Source organism: Phallusia mammillata, chromosome 6, assembly GCF_965637545.1.
Source record: "Phallusia mammillata chromosome 6, kaPhaMamm4.hap1.1, whole genome shotgun sequence".
NCBI classification, from domain to species: Eukaryota; Metazoa; Chordata; class Ascidiacea; order Phlebobranchia; family Ascidiidae; genus Phallusia; species Phallusia mammillata.
This window is the reverse complement of record NC_137257.1, coordinates 20,717,733-20,741,826: the sequence shown is the minus strand read 5'-3', so window position 1 is coordinate 20,741,826 and position 24,094 is coordinate 20,717,733. Positions and strand designations below refer to the sequence as shown.

Genomic DNA, 24,094 nt, shown 5'->3' with positions numbered 1-24,094 from the left:
GCATAAGACGAGAGTCAGAGAAAGAAGGCAATCTGTCCGGTTCGCTGTAGTACGAACGCACACGATAACGGTAGTGAGAGAGGCCGCTACAACGTGCTCTAATTAACACATTATATTACGGCCACCAATAGGAGCGTTCATGAATAACATACAAGCTATGCATTGTTTGACAAACGGCGGTTGTCAAATGAGCTAATTCAGCTTAAGTACTCTGGAAGTAGTGGGATTCATTTAACCCTAGTTGTGTTTAGCCACATGTTTTAGAGCACGTATACAAAGTAGGGCGTAACTCTAAAAATATTTTGTGCGAAGGCAACTAACAAAGGCATCAAGCCGAAGTTAGGGTTCCCTCAGTTTATTGCGATTCGGCCGAAACCTAATGTTTTACGAACACACATTTATGGCGTCAAACGAGTCTTTTCAGCTTGACAAGGTGCCATTTTTCGTACAACGGCACAGAAAAAACTTACGCTTTCATTCCACGCGTAGCGTACGACTTCACATGACGTCGTAAATGATTATTGTTTCGAAACCTTATTATATTGGAAACATATTTATTCGGACACAAAACAGAAGGCTCAATATGATTTGATCACATTCCGTCACGGTCTACTGAATATGCTACGCATTTTAAAACGTTCGTAAAAAGTTGTTTACCAGCACAAATTATGAACAACTTATAAGCGTTAACTTTTACTTTATGTCGTTGCTTTTAAATTACGATGAAGCAATCTATGAAATCAAATTCCACTTTTGGGTCTGTTGTTGTGTCTGACTGTTTTTTTTTTCAGTTTTGAACTCCGTAAGGTAAGTTTTGAAGACAGCAATGTGGCTGAATCGCTGGTTCATCCGGGTTCAAACAAAGTTTGACAGAAAACAGAATACGACAGAAAACTGTTCAGGAAAGGGACACATAATTAAAAATTTTGTGTTTAAAAATTAAAACAACTGGGTAAAAATTAAAACAAACGTTTAGGACTGCTGATTTTTCGTTATTTATTACCTGACGAACACATATGGGACTGATAACACACATATGGATAACATAGCTGATGCAAGCCTTTATTTTAAATACTTGTGCGTAGATAATGATTGATAAAGGTTAGGATTTTCTGAGCAACCGTTTTAACCAAAGGCAAAGGTGTCTAGACCATTGCGCTCATTCGATGTTTTGATTGGAGAACAAGGGTTTCTGGTCAATATATTTAAAGGTAAAGAAAAACAGAAAACACAAAAACAGAACAATTTTTTTGAGAAACAGAATGTCTGCATACCCGGAAACGCATCAAAATATGACTTCTCAAGAAGAAAACGAAATAAGGTAAGTGCATGCTCTACCATCTGACATAAAAAACAATTTGGCCTCTATAATGCAGCGTTCCACAGGGGGCTGTAGAATTACTCATTAACTAATAATTCTTGGCTATTTAGGACAACAAAAAATGACACGAAAATCAATGAATGTTAATAGGTGAAGTGGCGGTAGGTATGCTATTTCACGATGGCTTTGGGGGTAAATGGGACAACAAATATATTGAACACTAATGATCTGACTTCTCCGAATTCCATCATCGTTGCCGGAACTATCACACTCCTAAGATAGTTGAAAGCTAATAAAAAATAAAAATAAAAAAAATATTTCTAATTAATGAAACTTAACAATTATATTAAAACATCGTTGATTACAATAATAACGAAACAATGTGTAAGACAGGGGTCAGGGTCCAACTTAATTTTAGGCCAAAATCAAAATTTAGGGTAACTCGAGGGCCGCACGATAAAAACTTGTTACAATAATTAATAGAAAAAATTTGATAGAAATTCAGAACACGCATTGCAATCATGTTGTTTACTACTTTAAAATTGTGCTATAAGAGACACGTGACGAACAAAAGTATACACAAGTGAAAAAAATAGTCTGCACAAAAACCCTTGGAAGGCTCCATCACGGGTCGCGTGCTTAAGACCCCCGGCTTACGAAGTACTAAGGTTACATCACTTTTTTATTAAACAAGTGAATTTGGATTGAAAAATGTTCAGTTAGGTAGACATTGAAAAGACAATCTTACGGGAAGTCCACGTTTTTGAAGTTCGTCGCGTAAAATCTGTTTCCCATTGTCAGAAATTGCGCAGTCCAACAGTCCCACCACCTTCACATTGTTTAAACAACCACAAACAATTTCGATTCCCCCATCTCCGAACATGTTGCTACTCAGATCAAGATATTCCATCTGCGCAACATTTTACAACTAGATGTTGCAATTACACAGATTTCTAGCGTCAAAATCAGACCTGCACAACTCAAAAAGGTTCAAGGGCCGGAACAGGCCAAAAAAAAATTGTCGCGGACCGCATGCTAACGTTGTTATAACGTTTACTGCAACCCTCGAATCTAGGAGGTATATAACCATTGTAAAAGATTTCCATCCAAGGAGCATCCTTTCCTTGTTGTTTTTATTGGCAGTGAAAAAGTGTATCGACAATGAAACAACAAAACCAAACGAAACACCAATAAACCAAAATTGACAAAAATACAATGATTTTAATGGGAAATATTACATCATTAGTTGGCAACAAGCACGTCATAATTAGGTATGATGCTGGAATTTGATGTTTTTAGGATATCTTCCAAATGGGCCATAAGTTAGCAGGATCGTTGCCTGCTTTTGTTAAAGTTTAACACCGAGAAAGTTTGTTCACATATGTCAGTGCTCCCAAAAAAGCTGAACATTTGTTTTGCCATAAGTAGTAAATTTTTAATTTTGTCTTTGTTTAAGCTCTTTTCAAAGTTTTGCAAACTGCTAAAAGACTCTGCTTTGAAGCTTAATGTTTAGGTCGTTCAAGAGTTAACAAATGTCACAAAGAAAAAAATAGATCATCATTTCATCATGAATCACTTAGCTCGTAAAACTTTTGTGGCCATTGCTAAAAAACACACAGATGTCATGTTTCAAGGCAACAAACCGTTTCAGCACTTTTGCCCGATTTAACCATCTTATGTCGGTATGGTTCACCACATCACCATATCCTGCACCCTCTTCTTTAAGAAACGATTAAAATACACGATGCTTGAGTTTCATAGTTTTGATATAATTTACAATAGAAACAACGACTGATAAAACAGAATTAAACTTCAACAACTTGCTGCACAAAACGTGTTGGTGTATGATGCAGTGGGGGTGATTACTTTTCTACAAATAAACTGATGTATGAAACACATTTCATTTTCCTATCATAGCTGGAGCACTGTCAGGGCACATTCCAATTAAATTATTGAAATCACTTGATAGTTTTGTAGTAACGCAATCGACAATGGGGCAGTTAATTAAAATATTAAATGGCCACACGATGTCGCCACGCAACAGTTATAGTTAGCGGCGGATTTGTATTGCGGGGCTACCGTTGTCTGATAAAATCGAACGTTTGGAAGAAAAATTAATCATATTGCTGATACAATGTCACAATACTATTGTGTGCCAATTTGCCTGGAAAGTAAAGGTGGCCATAAATTTCCACTTAACAGTCAACTGCATGAGAAAATGAAGGTGACTATCAAGCGTTGTGACCCTTAAACTGAAAAGTTGTGGAAACCGATAATTTATTTATTCTATCAGATGAAAGAAATACATGGCCAGCACGAGAAGTTGTTGATCAATCAATGATCGCCAAATTTAAACAGCAGTTTCCTGCTACCAGAGTTATTTTAGATGCCACAAAAATTAAAAAAAAAACCAATGTTAAAGCTCAAAATTCCACATTTTCAATATGTAAAAATACCATAAGGATTCTGGTTGGAATTTTACCAAAAGGGCTAGTGACTTTTCTAAGTAATTTTCATGGAGGATGTACAAGTGATATGCTAGTAATGGAAGATTCTGTACTATACTAAAATGTCTCAGAGTTTTCTTAACCCGTAGACAGCATTATGGCAGATAGAGGAATCAGAGTGCAATATTTGTTTACATCCTTTGATATATTTGTTAACATCCCTAACAATGCTAAAAGGAAAAAGCCAGCTTGAAAATATTTCAGTAGTAACTAAAGGATAGGCACACTGCATCAGAAAGTATCAATGTTAAGAGAGTCATAGCTAAAATATACAATATATTAAAGCAATCCATGCCTCATTATGCTGCATCTGTCAAATAAACTTATTTTTGTTTGTTTTATGGGGACAAATGTTAGGCAATGTATTGTTAGAGATAAGTGTTACATTTTTTTGTGTATGTCAGTTAGGGTATGGCAGTTCTGTCCAGCACAATGTGTGTGTGTTTTCCAAAAAGTACATGATAATGTATTCTTATGTTATCAACTAAACATTTAGTATATAATTACTTAAACCAATGACCGATTCGCAATTTTTCTGCACAAATACATCTTTAAATGTATACACCATAAAGTAGCAGTACTGCTTATTAGCAATGCCCAAATGTCCTTGAATCTGAAAACTTAAAAATCTTCGAATTCATACACCACAAAGTAGCAGTACTGCTTATTAGCAATGCCCATTTGTCCCTGAATCTGAAAGTAGTATTTATGATTTTTTTAATTGAAGGCTGTCACTCACAAATTCAGATATGGGAAGTTAGCACCTTCGGTAATAATTGCAATCTTTCCCTAGATGGACATTTAATCTTAACCAAACCAGTTTTCTCTTGCTTTGCATCTGGTGTTGCAGCAAAGTATGGCTGTTGGTTGTCAATAAACAGACCTGCCGCACTCATGTGGATATTTTTTGTTTTGCTGAACAAAGTAAGTGCCCTTTTTTCATACATTTTGCCATGACATATTGCTCCTGTGGACAGTACAAACTTAGAGTTACATAGTTTTGCATATTTCTTCTTTCAGTTGCCAAAATAATATCCCTAAATTTTGGTGCTGTTATGCGAAACTTTCATTGGTTAACATTCCTTGCACTTACTTTATTCAGTTGTGTTTCATTCCATTTTTTAATTTGTAGAAAACAAGGTTTACAAGTCACCACTATACAGTACATGTAATAAATAAAGTGAGTGATTACTTTTCAATTGTGTTGCAGGGTGGTGAAACGTTTAAAACTGATCTGTATAACTTTTCTTAACAGATAGCTCTTTTGTGATGTGAAATTTGGAAACCATAAGAGCTGTGGCTGCTAGATGTTTGCATGTAGCAACAGGTCCTCTTCCTGCTGCACACTCACATTCTGAATTTACAATTTCTCCACTGTTTTCAAGTTTTATTTTGACATTATATGAAACATTTTTTTCAGTGAAGCATGTACAATGCCACTTAAATAAAACTCAGATAAACATTTCAGACTAGGCGTCCTTTCACAATAACCTTCACATCACTGTTGGAAATTTTGTCACATGTGGACTTGAAATGAAAATAAACTGTCACTTGTTCCTCAGTTGTGTGTGGTATTTGATCCTAGCTGATTTGAGTAAACTCTACTTTGTGCCACTGTAACTCAGAGCTGCTACCTACATTCTCCATCAAGCTCACAGCACAAGTGAAGTTGTCATTCCTATCATGAGCCTGAAGTCTGTGTACAAGTAGTTATGCAGAGAAAAAACAAGAAGCTATTGCAAAAAAACACAGAAATACAACGCATCTTAAAATTAAATCCTCCTTCTTGCCAGTTGTTTTGGGACATCTTTTATTTAACTCAGATTTCCATTTCGAATAATCCATTTTTAGTTGATTTAAGTTGGCAAATAACAATGTTTAGTGGTAAAAATATGACGGAGTAGAGTTGTGTTGACGGAGTAATGCGAAATTTAGGCCTTTCAATTTGCGCGCGTTTGTGCCGTTATGACAACTGTAACTGTTGCGTGGCGACACCATCCGGAATTTTCGACCCCTTAACTGCCCCATTGCGTTAGTAGTAACGCAAATCGACAATTCCAGTTGTCCGACTATTCATAGACTGCATGCCAGTTCCTCAGCAGACATGGGGTCGAATACACGCGTCCTGTATTCGAATACTTTACGAATACCTGCATGACTGTATTCGAATTCATGAATACTTTGGTAATTTTTGAGTGACAGCAATTCGAATAGTATTCGAATAAAACGAGTCAAGTATTTGTATTCATGAATTGTTGACCAAACTACAACGACATGTAATTCGAATACTATTCGAATAAACCCCAAGCGTGTATTCGTATTCATGAATACTTCGTACTTTTTGAGATGTAGCAATTCGAATTGTATTCGAATTAATAGTTCTAGTAATTTGTATTCACGAATTGTTCAGTTGTTGTAAGAAGCAAACAATTCGAATAACATTCAATTTGTTGCGGAAAATAAAAGAAATAAGTTGCGGAAAATAAAAGAAATAAAATACCCCGAAACTTAAAAGGTATTCAATCAAAAAGTAACATGGGTTTATGAATTGCAATTTTATTGGTAAAAATGTAAACCAACGAGCTTTTTTGCCACATTAGCTTGACTGATTTAAGTCTCCGTTATAACAATTTCACCAATTTACATAAAATGTTTGCTTCATGAACACGCTACACCTGTCATGTGCTGAGAACAACCCAATGTTGCAAGCTTTGTAACACAATTCCATTTATGTAACGTCACAATTAAACTTCTATATGTCATTGTTTCGTAACATAAACAAAAACTTGTCAAATCAGGTCACATTCACTGCCAATTTGAATTGTATTCGAATCTATTTGGCAAAAATATAGCAAAATATTCTCGACTACTTCTAGTCTGGAGGTAATCGACAATTCGAATTGTATTCGTAAAAATGTAGTCATGTATTCGATTTTACGTATCTTACGTTGCCAAAGGCTGACAACAATTCGAATTGTATTCGTAAAAATGTAGTCATGTATTCGATTTTGCGAATTGTTACGTAGCCACAGGCTGACAACAATTCGAATGGTATTCGTACAAATGTAGTCATGTATTCGATTTTACGAATTGTTACCTTGCCGAAGGCCGACAACAATTCGAATTGCATTCGTAAAAAATATCGTGTATTCGAATTTGCAAATTCTTAGGTTGGCAAAAACCTACAACAATTCGAATTGTATTCGAATAAATTTACTCAAGTTTTTGTATTCATGAATTGTTGGTTCAAAAGTTAACTTCAACTATTCGAATTGTATTCATGGACTATCGAACGAAAGCCAAAATCATTCGAATACAGCACGAAGGTGCCAAAACCTGTATTCGAATGCATTCGAATACGAATGACGAATACGAATGGCCCCATGTCTGTTCCTCAGATACATTAAAATTAATATCAATGCCCCTTATCAACACCAAGAAATGTGCTGTATCAGTACAATCTGTACTCGCCTCGACAGCTAACAAATAAAACGAAAATTCGTTTACTTTTGATTGTACCTGATTGGTTAAAGTCCCAGCAATATGTTTGTACGTTGTACAGTTGTGCGTGTAAGGCTGACGTTTTTAAATTTGCTTATCTCTTTCGGGCAATTCAAAGAACCTACACTTGATATGCATTATTAATGAATTCTCCTTCTGTAAAACTTTTTCCAGCAGCAGCAATTCCCCTAACTATTTCGAAACTAACTCTGGTAGCGGTATCACTTTCATTGCCGGAAAGCTTAATAAATGTTCGTAGCGAAGATTGACACCTAAAATATCTGCTTTAAGGCTCTTTTATTCATGTCTAATTTAGCAAGATTTGGACGATTAGTTTAAAAAGCCGTTTCAGAATATATCCTTTGGAACTGAAACCACTTGTCGGCAAACTAGGTGTTGCGACCTATTATCTAAGAATTTATTCGATTAGAGTATGAGCTAATCGGGGCTGTCAACTGATAATAATTACCTATTGCAAATAGATCGCTCGTGAGTTCTTATTTTATCGCTGCAAAGTATTTTTGAGTGTACAAATAAAAGTATTTGCTGGTCCATTCTGCGTTAAACACTCTTCCTTCACTTTCAATCTTTTTTTGTTTTCAGTCATCACGGTGCATTTTTAGAAGTGATTACTCCTAAACATCCATAACAGACAAGACCAGACAAGCACTCGCCCATTGTGTGAGTGTGTGGTAAACAACAAAGCTTAAATTGTTTTCGCTTATTCTGCAATAATGAAAAGGTGAATCGTGCAAGCCCGTACTTTCAAAACCGAACTAATAATAAATTAATTCTCCCGCGGGCGGCATGAAAAGGCTTCGCATGCGGCCCGCGGACGTGTTGTGCAGGCCTGGTCTAAATCGTGTGATCAGCAACGTTACAAGATCAAGCCATTCACTTTCATTTTAATGCCGTTTTTTCAAAAGAAAGAATAGACAATCAAAACAAACCTTGTGTTGGAGTTTCATTATTCCTTGACAAATAATTTTCAGTGAGTCTAAATCTATATCGCAGATTATGAGACTTAGCTCAATAACAGGTCGATTGTATCTCGGAAGGATTTGACTCAAGGCGTAGTATGCACTGGATGACATAATTGTACCGCCAAAATTAAACGTCACAGGAAGAAACTCTGCAAGAAAGTCCTTATCACCATCCGAGCATTCCTGTATGTCAATGAGCAGATCTAAAAAACAAATTGTAGTAAGTATGTCGAAGCGATTAAAAATGTTGCAATAATAGCTGGTAAATCAATAAAAAAACAGTTTTGATGTAGATTCACGTGTCCTGCTCAATATATTTGTTATATTTGCACATAAGGTGCAGGACCTAAATCTATGGATGCTTAATACCCATATTTTCTGAAGTCTGTATTTTTGGTCGAAACGTTGTACACATCCAAAACTTTTAGCTGTTATCTACTATTACCAGACAAAAATCAAAGCGAAGAAAAACTCACAAAAAAACACTAATCATTAATTTTACTTGTTTAGTTGTTTCAGAAAGACGATATTTTTTTGCAAAATCTTAAACGCGAATTATCACAGCAGTGTTCGCCGTATCACAGTCAATCTATTGTAGTAACTGATAGGATGGCTTTCCTACAAATTGCCAATTTCTTTATTATGTATCCTTTCTTTATTTTCTATTTAGGGGATAAAAAGTCAACATCTTTGTAAAGAAGAACACTAAATCAGACCATTCCCGTAAGGTGCATTTTTGGACAAGAAAAATAATTGATTTTCAACAGCGTATGTGTTTAATGCCCATACCTACCTATCAGTAGATCGTTAGACATGTTAGTTTTCATGATTTCGGTCAGCTGGTGGCGAAAGATCTCAGATTTGCCTGGAAACAAAGAGCACAGTTGCGATGTTTAACGTAGAGGACTGCTGTTGTTTTTTGCAACGGCAACGCTTTATAATATAGCATTATTGTAGTTTGGTATACAGGACGTTCTTTCCTGCTCATGCATGAATGTGCATGCCATTGACACTACCCAAAAAACGGCTGCAACTAAACGAGATTTTTTTGTAAAAAAAGGACATCGCAAAATAGACTAAGAATTTGGACATTAATTATGGTTCCTCACCTTGTTTATGGTCACCTCCAAGCAAAAGTCCACACACGAATCGTCGAACCATTGACCAGTGGCTTTCGTAGACAACCTGGTGAATGATGATGTTAAACTCCGAATCGCACATGATTATGCAGATGTATATAGCAGCAAACATCTCCTGCAACGACTGATGTGTAAAGTAGAATGTTGCCTTGTCTCCTTCGAAAAGGTTTGTCCATGAAGCAACCTTGATGACAAAATCTTGTACATTTACATCCTTCAAGTCGACCTCTTTTAAATTTCCGTTTGTAAACACGACGGTTTGGCGCTCCATTCCGTCGAAAGCCATTTTACCAAGTGGTTGAACAAGTTGGGGAAATTTTGAACCACGCTTGTGAACAGAGTTTTCTAGCTGAAGTAAAACCTTTTTAAAAACCTTTGTTATCGTGTTAAGCTGGTTTATATCTCCACACAAACCAGCGTAAATCACAAACTGTAAAAGCAAAGGATTGTGGCAAAGTTGGATTAACTGTGGTGCATTAGTGTTCAATGCTTTCCACAAATAACTAGCTTGACTTCCGGCGAGTGCAAAAAATAGCTTTCGCATGCCATCTGTTGGAAGATCCCCAACAACAACTGTACGTTTTGGACGCAAGAAAAGCGGAATGGAATGAATGGAATGTGGACGAGATGTGAATATTAGCAGAGAATTGCTGAAAAAATTTTTGCAGCAAAGGTTTGCTACGAGCTGCTCAATCCGTAAAGGATCGTTATACGACACATTGGGGGGGTTTTCTTTGGGTAATGACCACGACGCCTGATCGAAACCGTCAAGCACAAAAACGCATTCCTTTTGATTTTTTCGCATCCATTCAAACGCATTGTCTCTAGTTGTCTGATCGTCATCTTTGAATGGAAAATCAATAAAAAGCTGTTGAGGAGTAAGAACTAAATCATAACTCAAATCCATAAATCTTAAAAAAATTACGAAGAAATCGGCTGATTTTGCCAATCGTTTTGCCAATGTTGTTTTTCCACAACCAGCGGGACCAATAAGAGCAAGAAAACCAATGTTCATCATGGTAGCTAGTAAATTATGAAAATCTATATTTTTGATAGTATCAAACTTCTTTATTTCTTTTCCCAGTGTGGATGGATAAAACGGCTCGTTTATTGGTGGCTTCTCTATTCGGTAAATGTTACTTTCGGCCAAGTTCTGATAAACTTCGGGGAGTGCTGACTGATCTACAGTTAAACCGCGCAAAACTAAATCTGATCCAAGTTTTTCCAACTGATTTCGCTGGATTGCGTCAGCTGCTTCATTTAATACCTTTTCTGTGTACACAACAACAACAAAATGTAGGTAAGTTCTTTTGTGTTCACAATCAATATGTTAAAAGCTGTGAATAAATAGATTGAGTTTCACCATATTGCTGTTTCACTATTACTACGTTAAAATGGTTGTAAATTTACTACAACATTTTACATCGGACGTCACGGTTGCTCAGCCTTTCAATAAGAAGGGCCTGGGTAATGTTAAGATTGTTTGTTTATAAATTTATCTTAATTGCAACAAATAAACATTTATCCATTAAGTACATTAATAGTGACCGTACAAATACTTCTTTTTTACAACATATTTTGATACAGTATTTTTTAAACAGCAGCGGCTTTGCGACAATCAGACAGGATCTTATAACTTATTCTCAGTCATCCCCATCAGAATTAATTTGCTGTAATAACTAAGATGAAACTTGCTTGGCCAGATATAGGACTGCTTAATTCACTGATACAAAGACAATCGACAAAAGAAATTACCTGTACATGATTCAGCAGGGTGACCTGATGTCTGGTCGATACGGGCATAGTTATCTGTAAACAATATGCTTGATTTAGTGTCTTTGTAACTGACAACTTAAAAAGGCAAGTTGTGAAAAAGTTATGACAAATCGTTTACAGTTGTCTTTTGCAATAGGTATATGTTGACCTACAGCACTTTGGTGATGTGTGGCAGCCAAACTGGCAATGACAACATATTTACCTATGGCTACCCTTCTGGCGACATGCACTTATCGTTTTATTTGATAACCAATATGGTCTGACGCATGGAAAGTATAAGTATTATTAGGTTTATTTTTATACAATATTGAACCGAAACTAAAAACGCATGTGCTTGCTGTTGCTAAAAAAAACATCTAACTACATACACAATAGTATTATGTAGCAATAACACAGATAGACCAACGACAAATGTAACGTCCGTCAGGGTGAAGCATCTTATTGAAAACGTCACAGCTTAATTTCAAACAGAATGCACGCGTGGTCATGCGTGGTCAGGCACAGCCCATTGAGGATCATCAACTTATGAATCACCCCACGTCAATCGCGCCTTGTGGGAATGAAGTGTCTAGCAAGGGCACTTAATACTTGACACATTTTAAGGCTGCTAAAGTAATCACTGGATTTTTGGAGCTAAATTATAAACAACAAACAAGTTACAATATCAACAACCGTTTAATGTAAGCGCATTGTTCTTTCTGACATAAAGAAACTGTGAATGAAACAAGTGTTTGGCGAAAAAGGCGTAAAAAAATAAAAAGGCGGTAAAAAGCATAAAATAATAGGTACAACAAAAAGTTACAAAATCGCTTTGCAATTCCCTGAATTACAAGAGTAAACTGGTGAGTCATATACTTGTAGTAAGTATTGCAGTTTTTATATTTTCACGTTTGAGGGCCTGTGGGTAACAGCTAGGTCAACTGGTCAAAATTTAAAGCGCACTGTTTCAGGAACCTTTCTTGAATATACGTATATTTGGCGAATTTTAATCACTAAATTACTCATGACCTAAGGGTGTTAATAAACTCGCGTGCGGAAAAAAAAACAGTTATCGTCCCCTTACCTAAACTTAATTAGGCTACATTCGAGCATTTTCCCATTTTAGTTATTTATACAGATTTCGTATAGTTTTTTTTTATTAAAGAGTTTTTTTATTGGCGCTGCTCTACAATCTCTAACACGTCCCTTACATAACCCGGACATGACGCCGCCGCTCTTCGACCGCTTTAGTGTAATGTTTGAAACAGGAAAAAAGAATAACTATATTTGTCAAATGAATTTATCTGTATTGGTCCAGGGCGTTTGTTAACCTTTCGTTTAGACCAGGGGTTCCCAACTGGGGGTACACGTACCCTCAAGGGGTACGAGATTGAACATCAAGGGGTACGAAGCTCCTTCGCCACACAGCAGCTTTTCAAACTGATATCACAGTCAGTTTTGTTTTGGAATTGTAAATGATATTATGCCATTACGACCCCTTTGTAAGAAGCCTCATTGTCTCATAACAATGTCTTTTTTTACCTGCTGCCAGCAATAAACAACAAAGAACAATGTTAGGAAAAAAATGCTCGGACATTCATTGTAGTCTTGCAGTAAATCTGCTACCTCTCGAACTAGAGAAAATGTTTTCATATTAAATGAACTGTCACTACCATTTTGTTTTGCGTAACAGCTAGAATTTAATTTTGCAATATATATCTGAAAATTTCCATTATATTTTTTTTTCGGGGGTACGAAGAATGCTCTGACCTGACAAAGGGGTACGAGCAGCAAAAAAAGTTGGGAACCCCTGGTTTTGAACAAAAAAATCTTTCGTCACACAAAGAAGCGTCAGGACAAGCAACGAAAAATACGACAGACGTCAGATGAACCGTAAGTAAAACACCGAAGTAGCTACGAAGACCAACTGAAGCGTACGTTGCCCCAACTGAGAAAAAATATTTCTGTCAAAACGCCGCACCTTCCGTTGCCAAGGCAAATTTTTCGTTACTTTACTAGGTAAACATTTTAAATTTCAGAGCAACATGCGACGCATGCCCAGGGAAACAGCTCAAGAGTTGTCTGCACGCATTTGCCACGAGGATGGCACGTGCGATTTTGAATAAAAGACCGATGACGAAGAGTTGTGTACAAGATTTATTTGCGTTGTAGGCTACGGAGCTGTGCTAAAGGCAATATTTAACACCAACGCCTGTGAATTGACATTTATACGTGCTATTGAGGTTGCAATGTAAGCGGGAGACGCTGCAAAGGTTGCCAAGAAAAGCGTCTACGATTCGGTAGTGTCAAAGTGTTTTCTCGTGGTTCAATTTGGAGTTGCCACATCAACCACAATGCGCTCGAAATGTGCCTGACAAAGATTCGAAATCGGGAGCGAAAGAACATTCTACCAAATCCAAACTCTGCTTCATTCGGGTTTTATTCGATTTATACTTCTCAATAAACAAATGCAAAGACTCCGAAGAAACACACTTACGATTAACAGTCAAGTTGCCTTGAACTCCAACTATAGAACCACCATCAACTGTTGCTCCTCCCATATCTATCCTTTGGCTGTTTAAAGCACTTTGACCTGTGTAAAATGATATGCAACAACCTAAGAAGAAGGAACCACTCCGTTGCCAGAACTGTAAACCTATAATATTGCCTAAATTAAAAAGAATCAAAAGTGAATGGTTTATAAACAAACCCATGGAACATCTATGCAATAGTTTACACATGAACACTTTCAAAGGAAACACCAAGTCAACTTCAGCTGAGCAGGCTGAGTACAAGGTTATGCTTGTTACCACTTGTCATATAGTCCAAAGCAGTCATAAAACTCTGGCATAAATAAAAGTACAACTATCAAATTCCGTTTTCAATTCCCCACCTTCATGAGCTTGCTTAGCTGCTTGTAGTTGACAAGTAGTTTGTGTAGCAACAAGAGATTTATTACCTCCCTGACAATAACAAATGATTAAAAAAAACTAGAAATGTGGCTTTCTAATATACTGCCAATTTATATATTCTATATCCTTTTTAACAATTCACTATACACACTATTTGACCTACTAACATGATTGATATTGCAAGCACACATGTGTATTTCTCAACTTACAAGAAACACTTTCAGCACTTAGGCTTGAATTTTTTGGGGGTGAATGCAATCTGAAGTTACAACATGAATTAAAATAATTTACAATGCACCAACCAGTAAAGTATGAAACTCCTAGACCAGGGGTGTGGAACCTTTGTGTTTATAAACATCAATCAACATTTTACTGACACCTGTGTAGGCCTGGGACAATATTGTTCAAACTTTTCAATTCACTTAGTGGCCGTAATTATTCCTCAGAAAGTTGTTAAACCTAAATACATTTCCTGCCACATTTTTACCTTCACTACAACATTCAGTATTTATATCACTACTAGATTTCCTTGTTTATGCATACCAATGATCTAGAAGCAGCTTGTGACATCACAGACTAAAACGTCTGACTTTCCGCACACAATTGCTGTCTTTGTTACACAAATAAGATTGTGAATCCTTGAGCTCTCAGCAGTCTCACAGAAATTACTTTGTGGACTACTAGGGCAGTGGTTTTCACCTTTTTTGAAAGTGACCCCAGCATGAGAACCCTGCTTTTTGTTACATGCGACCCTGCTTTTTCCGATAGGGATAAAAGTGTTTCAAGTACTGCCGAAACTGAAACTATTTTTATGTAAATATGACTGCTTAGTTTTCAAGTAGACTTTAAATCTTACCATTCAGCGTGCATTATTACAGTTGCATGTTAGAACCCAAAGTTTTACTTGATTTGTCCCATCTAATTCGTGTTAAAGCTCACAAGTTTGCAGAAATCAGTAAATTTATTTATTTTTCCCTGTACCTGTTGTATTATTTTGGACACAATATGTCATTCATACAATGGGTTCGACAACTCGTGTTTTATATAAATTATTGCATCACAATGATTAGATTGTGACACAAGGTACCAAGCTGTACCACAAAACATGAGAAAAGGTTGTGAACTAGAACAAAACTTATCATTTTTTTCTGCACTTAGTGCCGTAAAAGGCCACATGTGACATTAAGGCTGCAGGTTCCTCACCCCTTTCCTAGACCATGTAGTTTAGTGAGTATAGCTTTTTTTAATTTTATGTTTTGTACGCCTGTGGGTAAATGACTGGGTCATCCACGGTAAAACTTTGAATAACTAATAAACATGGTTGTTTGAAACGGGAACCACAATTACTGTGTTACTGTAGTAATCTTTTTGTTAAAAATTTGAGGTACTGGTATCGGTACAAAAACTAGGTATATGGGCAACTCTGGTAAATAATAAAAAGTAGTACAAGATGTAATTTTTTTAAAGTTCCATAATCAATAAATGTGGGATGTAACTTAATTTCGAACAGGTTTTCGAACATACACTATAAAATACGCGAACAGGTGAATATGCTATAAAAAGTAGAAAAAGTTGTGGGTAGTTTGGTAAATGTGTGTATAGAGCAGGGGTGTGCGACCGGCGGCCCACAGGCCCTCGCCAACACACTGATTCAGAGCAAAATTCTGCAACATTTTCTACTAATTTTTGGTAAATCTTTCAAGTTGCTATACTATTTGTAACAAGTATAAGCTAAATCAGTTTTCTGACTGGTGGGCCATACAGTTTGTAATTACTGTACCAAATGTGACATAATATTTCCCTTTGTCTAGTAAACAATTATTTTGTTGTGAAAGCCAGTGTTACGGCGAAACGCAATATGTTTTAGAAAATAAATGTCAATATGCTTTGGAAAATTATTAAATTTGTTGTGTACATGACAGAAATCTATGGCCCTCGCTTAAGGTCCGAAATTGGTTACATGGGCCACCAACGAAAAAGGTTGCATACCCCTGGTATAGAGCATCTCTCAGAAACAGCAAGTTTACACATGTGTACATCAAAGGTAGCAACACTATAACTTACCTGCATTTGTGCAACTTGGTTCAACCAGTTTAGATGCTGTGGTTGTTGTTGCCTTGGCACCTGTAAGCATTCAAATAATGATAAATGTTTGGATAAAGAATGTGCATGCTAATATTTAAACCTGAAATACAGCAAATGGAATGTGAACTGAAAATCTTCTTAATCACGAAATCCATTTTAACCACATGAATAAGCGCTCAAGTTTAATTACTATAATTTCTATGTTGAACCACAGAAGTCATGTCAGCTGGGTTGACACCTGAATTGAGGAAGGTTTCAATATCATATTGGAATCATTTACATTTGTAGCTATTGGTGACCAGAGTATGGACTGAACATCGGTCACATTTGGTATGGAAGTATTTGAGGAGCATTCTGGCACCATAGTAGTGCTGCAGATAAATGTCTCTGGTGAGTCACTTTCCCTTGAGGCATCTGTAAAAAAAGAGAACCGTATTTTTAGGGAACATCGGCAAAAAAAGTAACAATGTAACTTTACACTCTACTCACCCATAAACACACCTTTTGTTACATCTACTGCAACCAAGAGTAGAACATCACATATCATTTAAATTACTGCAGTCAATCAAGAAAGTTACCAAAATTTGGAACTTGATATACTTTGTTAGTAGGCTGTGCAAAACCTAACCTAACCAAACTGCAAATTCCTTGGTTCGAATTAAATATGGTTGGTATAATATAACTATCACAAAACATAATTGCATGTTTAAAAGTCATACATAGGTTTGTTGCATCAGCTCTAATCCAGCACCATTAGGCCATTTCATCATAATTTATAAAATCTTAAGTGAAATTGGTAAAAAGGGTGTGACATTAACAAACCTGATTTTTTCTGTCTCTTAGTTGGGGGATTTTTGTCTGTCATTGTGGATGGATCTAGCATACAAAGAAAGTATTGATACAATGCAAATAAAAACATGCAATATAAGTTATACAGAAATGGCTACATTTATTGTGTGAGATGTCAGTTATTAATTTAATAACAACATAGTACAGACACATACCATAATCATCAATATTTAAGAACTTTTGATGCAATATTTAGTACGCACATCTCTCTAATAAGGGAAAATATAATGTTTTGATGGCAACAGCTTTCTTTTTATTGAGAATAGAGAAAGTTATGTGCTAACATTCATAATAAAACACATTGTTCAGTGTAATATGGACAGGTTTTATCTCAGGAAATAGTAACCTAGCACATATGTAGTATTCCAACTCTGACCAAATGTTGGAATTTTTTGTTAATACTATTGTGATAACTGGGGTGGCTACGTAAGAATTATCAAGGTTATTATTAATAACATACTTTCTTCATCCAAACAATTTTGAGAGGAATTTTGACCAACATCTCTGGAAGATGAATTTCTTGTTCTTAGGTCCAATGGTTCCTCTGTACAGTTTAATAATATTATTGCACATTGCATATATATTCATATTCATTAAGTTTTTTACATTTTGCTTTTTCAAAATCTACACATACAGTTTCCACAGATAAAAGAGTTTTTATAACTTTTAAAAAAAGGCTTAGGCTATTGCGTAAAACCTAGCAGTTGACGCACCACAATATCATGCTCCACAAAGTGCTAAATAGTTTTACCCAATAAAAAGTTGTTTATTAATCTGACTTATTTTACAAAGCTCATGGAAATTTGTCTGCAAAGGAATATAACCCTCAATGTTGCTGTTAAGGCTGATAAAAATAAAGATTTTATGCACCCAATTGCTATGTATGCCAGTGATGGGTGAGTACCCGGTACTTAGTATCCAACAACTTCACTGGTATCAGTACTTGCATCAAAATATATTTGTCTCAGTTTTCTATACCAAGACCCTTTAAGCCCACTTCGCACTTTAAAAATACTGGCAACTTTCTGTCGATTTGTCCCTTACGCTGCACAAGTCAAGTGAGCAACTGGTGTAGTAGGTTCACTGAAGTGCCACGTCATTTACTTTAAGTATTATGTAAGATTGCTTTTGGACAATGTTGAGACACAGTTGTTCACAGATAAACAAAGAATCAACTTTATGATAGGACATGTCAAAGCACCAACATAGCAATAAATCTGCCCAACAGACATATGTATAAAAGAAAAAAAACTTCTTCAAATTCTTCAATGCACCCACAGTAGAACATAAATTATTGTAACATCAATCTTTGTTATACCACATGATGATTAAAGCAGTCACTTTCGGTTTATCTGATTTCTGGAAGAGAAGTTTATTATATTTTATTCTGTCAGAGCTGTTGTGTGCCCAGGTAGCTTTTTGAAATTCAAACCATAGATTCTGGACAAAGGTCCATCACAACATCGGTAAGGTAAAAAACATGAATACAGTTAAGGTTATATTGTTGCCAGAGAGGAACTTTTATTTTGTGTCCTTTTTGTTTGTTAAAACTGTACAGTGGAATGTTCACATCTGCATGAACAGACTCGTTAACATGTCATTCATCTCCTCTCATCACGCCTCTCTCTACCTCTCCCCAAACAATTAAAACCCATAAGTATTGTGTGGTGAATTCAGTTTTGAAGCCACGCCACATCACAAAAACACCACATCAGGCTTTGGTATAGCACGTTCTTAGGGCTTGGCATAATGTGATAAAATCGAAAGTGTAGCACAACAAAAACAAATTTTCATGCCTGACCTTGCTCTGATGCTTGTTGAGGTATTCTAATCTGTCCACTTGCAGAGGTATTCTTGCTATGTCCACTTGTTGAGGTATTCTGAACACATAAATGTTTGGTTTTAGAGGACAAGAACAACTAGAAGGGTGGCTTAGCACATATTGCCCTTGCATATACACTATAATCTGTTTCAAAAATTTAATATATTTCCTACACTTATGTTATATTGGGTCCTGTATCATCCACTGTCTTTTATAAGCTTGATTGTTTCTGCAAGCAGCAACTCATGGGTCTCCACACAAGCAAAGTTGTAAATAATGCATTTCATTAGATAACTATTAAAAAGTTTGGTGTTGTAAGGTCAAACACAGTGATCGGTACTATTCATAAATAAATATGCTATATGGAGTACAATATTGAAATTTCATTCCATTCATACATGTTTGAAGGTTTTTCTATTTTATGCTTACCCCAGAAAAATGGTTTAAAGAGTGAGAAAATAGGCTAAAACACAACCATCAAATCCTATTAACGGCAAATTGCACACAATTGTATGGGGCTAGTTGCCACGCAAAGCGGGGCTGCCTAAACTTTTTCCGGGGTCGCTATAAATTTAATTTATTGGCGCTTAAATTTACAACTAAAAATTGATACATTTTTGTTCTAGTTCACATCCTTTGCTCATGTTTTGCAGTGCAGCACAATCTAATCATTGTAATGCATTGATGTACATAAAACACAAGTCTGTAAAATTTTTATTCAATTCAGACATTGTTTAAATAATTAACCCATTTTGGGGGGCTAGTCGGGTAACTGTTGGGGCGACAGCGTTGAACACAACAATCGACAACTATAGCTAGAAAGGTGCCTTTCTAATATAGTTCCATTTTATATGTTCTATATTCTATGTACCAATTTACTATACACATTATTTGATCTACACATATGGTTGCTTTTACAAACAAAAACGAATGGGTCCCCAATTGCATGTTTGTGCGGATTTACAGTAAACAAGATATTGTCATCAAAGGTCAGTTTTTTAAACACAAATTTTCCTATGTTGGTCAACAACGTTTTGCTTGAAAGTGAAGCACGTTTATCAAGTTCAAATCATGTCTTAGGTGTGAAACCTTCGCAAAGACTGAAAATGCGCATGACAACTTATTAAAACTAGAAGGGTGGCTTAGCACATATTGCCATTGCATATACATTATAACCTACTTTAAAACATTACTATATTTCCTACACTTATTTTATAATGGGTCCCATATTATGTACTGTCTTTATAACATTGGTTGTTTCTGCAGGCAGAAACTCACACATGCAAAGTTGTAAATAATGCATTTCAAGAGATAACTATGAGAAAGTTTGTTGTTGTAAGGTAAAATACAGTGACTGGTACTGAACATAAATAAATATGCTGTATGGACTACAAACTGTTCAAATTTCATTCCATTCATCCAAACAGCATATTTATTTACGCTCGGTACCGGTCACTGTGTTTTATCTGACAACAACAAACTTTCTCATAGTTATGAATATTCATTCCATTCATACAAGGTTTTTCTCTGTCTGAGAAAAAAGGCTAAACACAACAATCAGCTCCTTTTAAAATTGCACCTGATTGTAGGGGGTGGTGGGGTAAATGATAGTGCTACAGGGTAAAACAACAATCGACACCCATAAGTGGCACACTCCAGAAGCTGTCTAAATTTTATTCAATTCAGACATTGTTTAAAAAAATTGACCCATTTTGGGGGCTAGTGGGGTAAATGTTAGGGTCAAAGGGTTGAACAAAACAATAGACAACTATAAATGGCACACTATATAAACTGTTGAAATTTTATCCAATTCGGACATTGTTTAAAACATTCACCAATTTTAGGGGGCTAGAGGGGTAAATATTGGGGCTGCAGGGTTAAATACAACAATTGACACCTATAAATGACAAGTTCTACAAGCTGTCAAAATTTCATCTAATTCCGACACCATTTAAAAACCTCACCCATTTTAGGGGGTTAGTGGGGCAACTAATGGGGTTCTACACCCAAAAGTAAAAAATATGAAATTACAATGACACAATCAACAGTCGTGTAAATTTTTATCCAAATTGGCCAATGTTCAAATTTCTGGCCACTAGAGGTGTTTTTAGCAACATTTGTTAACACATCTGGCGTCATAAGGCTGTTATCATCCCTCTGACTGGCATGTGCAAAAACGCCCTCCAAGTAATGCACAAACACAAGCAGCATAGTCTCTGGTACCTTTACTATACTGTTACTCCACAGAATTTTTTCGTTTGTGGTGCGCAGCAACATGCAAAAACGTTTTACATTTTGGGGGCTAGCGGGGTAACTACTGGGGTTATTAACTCAAACGAAGCAGGTGGCACATCTACATAACTATATCTACCATCTGTGAAAGTTTCATCCAAATCCACCAAAGATTTCATGCCAAAAGTGCATGGAAACGCTTCGGCAGAAAAAAGAAAAAAAAAAGAAAAAAAAAAGGAAAAAAGAAAAAAACAGAGTGAAATCAAGATGTGTCAGGGAAGGGGACCCATAATGACATGGCATTGCTGCGCAAATACAGATGATTTCTAATCACCGAAACGACTGTCTTGTAAAATGTCTGTCTGATGTCAAGCTGAGCATTCGGCACTAAAGCACCTTAGTCACAACCAGTGAATTAAATTACCTTGGGACTTCCGTCTGCCTGACAGTGTACAGATATTATGGGCTGCAAAGGTTATTATTTGGCCAATAAAAGCAAAATTTTAAATACTAAACGAGTAACCTACTGTAAACAATTGTTTAAAATTTCAGCACATTAGGGCTTGTATTTCTGGCCAACAACTAAAACTGATTATGTCAGGGTTTAAGGGGTGAAATGGTGAATCTAATAAAAAGTAAAAAAAATTCTTTACAGTACCTTACATTGCACAAACCAAGAAAGCATGAAACTCCTATATCACTGGTTTTCAACCAGGGTCCATGGCCTCCCAGGGGGGGGGGGGGGCATGAGCTGGGTTCTGGGGGGCCACAGGTGTATGTTAACCAGAAACACCCACTAAAAGCCATTTTCTTTTTCAATGCTCATAATTAAGTGTGTGTTGCGAATAACTTTATGCCCTAATTTGTTCGACTATTTCACATACTATTCGTTTATTTTAAGGGTTTTCACGAACTGTGTAAAGCCGAAACAAACACCGAATTCCAACACAGGTTGCCATTTAATTTTTTAAGGGCGCCACAGGACTTACAGCAGGGGTCTCCAACATGAGGCAATTTTCCATGGCCCGCGGCGTCAATACCAAATGAAAAAAATATTAATATCTTGTCAAAGATGACCAACTTTTTTTGTTTTACTCACCCGTCGAATATGGATGAGGAACTGTACGTTTTTGAAGGCTAACCAACATTTTATTAAAACTTGAGTAAGAGCCATTTCTGACATCATAGACAAAACTAAGATATTAGATTATGCACAAACCATTGCTTTTATTGTTACTTGTGATAAAATAAAAAACCTTGATCAACACGATTGTAAAGACATAACCTCTTGGAAGTCAACGAAAATAGCGGCGACAACCAATAAATGACCAAAGACCTTAGTTTGGAAAGAACTGGCCCAGTTTTAATAAAGTGGTGTGGCGCACACAGTATCAACACCTTTAAAGGCACTTTGGCATCTAAGGGCCCGCTGCTTCACAGCAATTCGAAAATTGGCCCAAGACAAAGTTTGAGTTGGAGACCCCTGACTTACAGGGTTAATTGAAGGCCATGGTCCATGAAAGGTTGAGAATCATTGTCCTAGATTATGTATTTTAGACAGTACAGGTGTTTTAAAATATATGTTTTGGAGGCCTGTTGGGTGAAAGCACTCTTTCTTGACAAAACAACGTTACAAACCAGCTTTAGACAGAGACGAATATTTTGGGGTTTAAGGGGTGAAAATGGGTAAATCCTATTAAAAGTTACAAATTAACTCCTACATGATGTAGTCAGTACAGCCGTTTTAAATATTTTACATTTTGGGGGCCTGTGGGTGAACCGCTGGGTCATTTGGGGTCAAACTTCAGGACGATCAAATTTGGATCAATGGTTAACAACGATGAAATTTGAATAAATTTGAAGCACTCTTTCTTGTCCAAACCAGTGTTCGACAGAAAAAAATAAAACAAAAAAAATACGGACAAAAACAATATGTGTCCCCTTGAGGGGTGGGAACCTATAATAACAATAAATATTCTGTTTTATTCCGATGTGGTATGTACACACATAGGTGCTGAACATGGGTATGCCCGGCATACCCAGACGAAAACCTTTGGTATGTTGCATACCCGAGAAACTGGCCAACTTCAGTCATTTGTTATGTGCTTTTTTGAAAGTAGTCCGAACTTCAAACCAATATTTAAAAAACAACATTGATTTCATTCACGGGTATTGTTTCACCGCTTCAAGCGTTATAGCACACCGCTTACAAAAATTACCACGTGGGGCCACCTTGTCGGAAGTTTATGGCAGGTCAGGTTTGTGCAAAGCTTTGTTACTTCACACATTTAAGCATTCATTTGCAACAGATGCAAAATGGATCTAGTCGTAGAATTGTGTTATGTGAAGCTCCTGAACTGCGGTAGAGCTACCAACACAAAAACCCACAGTAATCACAACTCTACAATGATATTTCATGACATCAGATTGTAACATCATACAATGTCAAATACCCGAAACAAAATTAAAGTTTGCGCATTTATGCACACAAACAGATTGTTTTGCATAGGGCCAGTAAACAATTGTATGTTTGGAAAATAATGTTGACCTTGTTTTGATCATCTCCACCTTGAACATCACCTTCTGTGTTATTCCAATCCATTTAATGCAAAATCAGTTGCTAGGCAGATCTAGGTTAACTCAGATCTGCCTGTTTGTAATGATGCAACAACAGTCAGTAAATCCTGACAGTTTAAAATGCAGAAAAATATAAGAAGCTAAAGTAAAAACAACAGTTTTAATTATGTATTACCTAATTAGGTTTCATATAAACGGTGGAAATGTGGCACAAAAAACACATGACACAGCTCTCTAAAACAAACATGTAATACAGTGTATGATTTATATAGTATTTGTAACCTATTTGAAAAAAGCTTCAGATTGAACGGTCACATCATTGGTTTTGGTGTCAGTGTTATGAAAAAGGTAACTCCAAAGACTTGGACTGTGGGCCACATGTATTATTCTTCAATTCAGTAGAGAATGATA

The 24,094-nt window shown here is 36.3% G+C and overlaps 1 protein-coding gene across 1 annotated transcript; it reads right to left on the bottom strand.

Annotated features, from left to right (window-relative positions):
- Positions 1 to 733: 733 nt before the first annotated feature.
- LOC145234627 (uncharacterized) lies at positions 734 to 23,818 on the bottom strand. Its single transcript, XM_080099339.1, has 14 exons — positions 23,655 to 23,818; positions 18,854 to 18,932; positions 17,513 to 17,596; positions 17,026 to 17,079; positions 16,484 to 16,617; positions 16,183 to 16,242; positions 14,100 to 14,169; positions 13,704 to 13,799; positions 11,207 to 11,260; positions 9,422 to 10,723; positions 9,106 to 9,177; positions 8,280 to 8,515; positions 2,070 to 2,231; positions 734 to 1,610 (listed from the first exon to the last, which is right to left on the bottom strand). The coding sequence occupies exons 1-14, from the start codon at positions 23,706 to 23,708 to the stop codon at positions 1,587 to 1,589; spliced, it is 2,481 nt and encodes an 826-aa protein (XP_079955465.1). The 5' UTR covers positions 23,709 to 23,818; the 3' UTR covers positions 734 to 1,586.
- Between the last annotated feature and the right edge of the window lie 276 nt (positions 23,819 to 24,094).

Excerpts from the sequence above, each read along its gene's own strand:
- LOC145234627 (XM_080099339.1), bottom strand. The coding sequence starts at position 23,708 with ATGGATTGGAATAACACAGAAGGTGATGTTCAAGGTGGAGATGATCAA. Across the intron at positions 13,800-14,099 it reads AGCTAAGCAAGCTCATGAAG|GTCAAAGTGCTTTAAACAGC; the intron begins GTGGGGAATTGA and ends CATTTTACACAG. Across the intron at positions 2,232-8,279 it reads TAATGAAACTCCAACACAAG|ATGGAATATCTTGATCTGAG; the intron begins GTTTGTTTTGAT and ends AATGTTGCGCAG.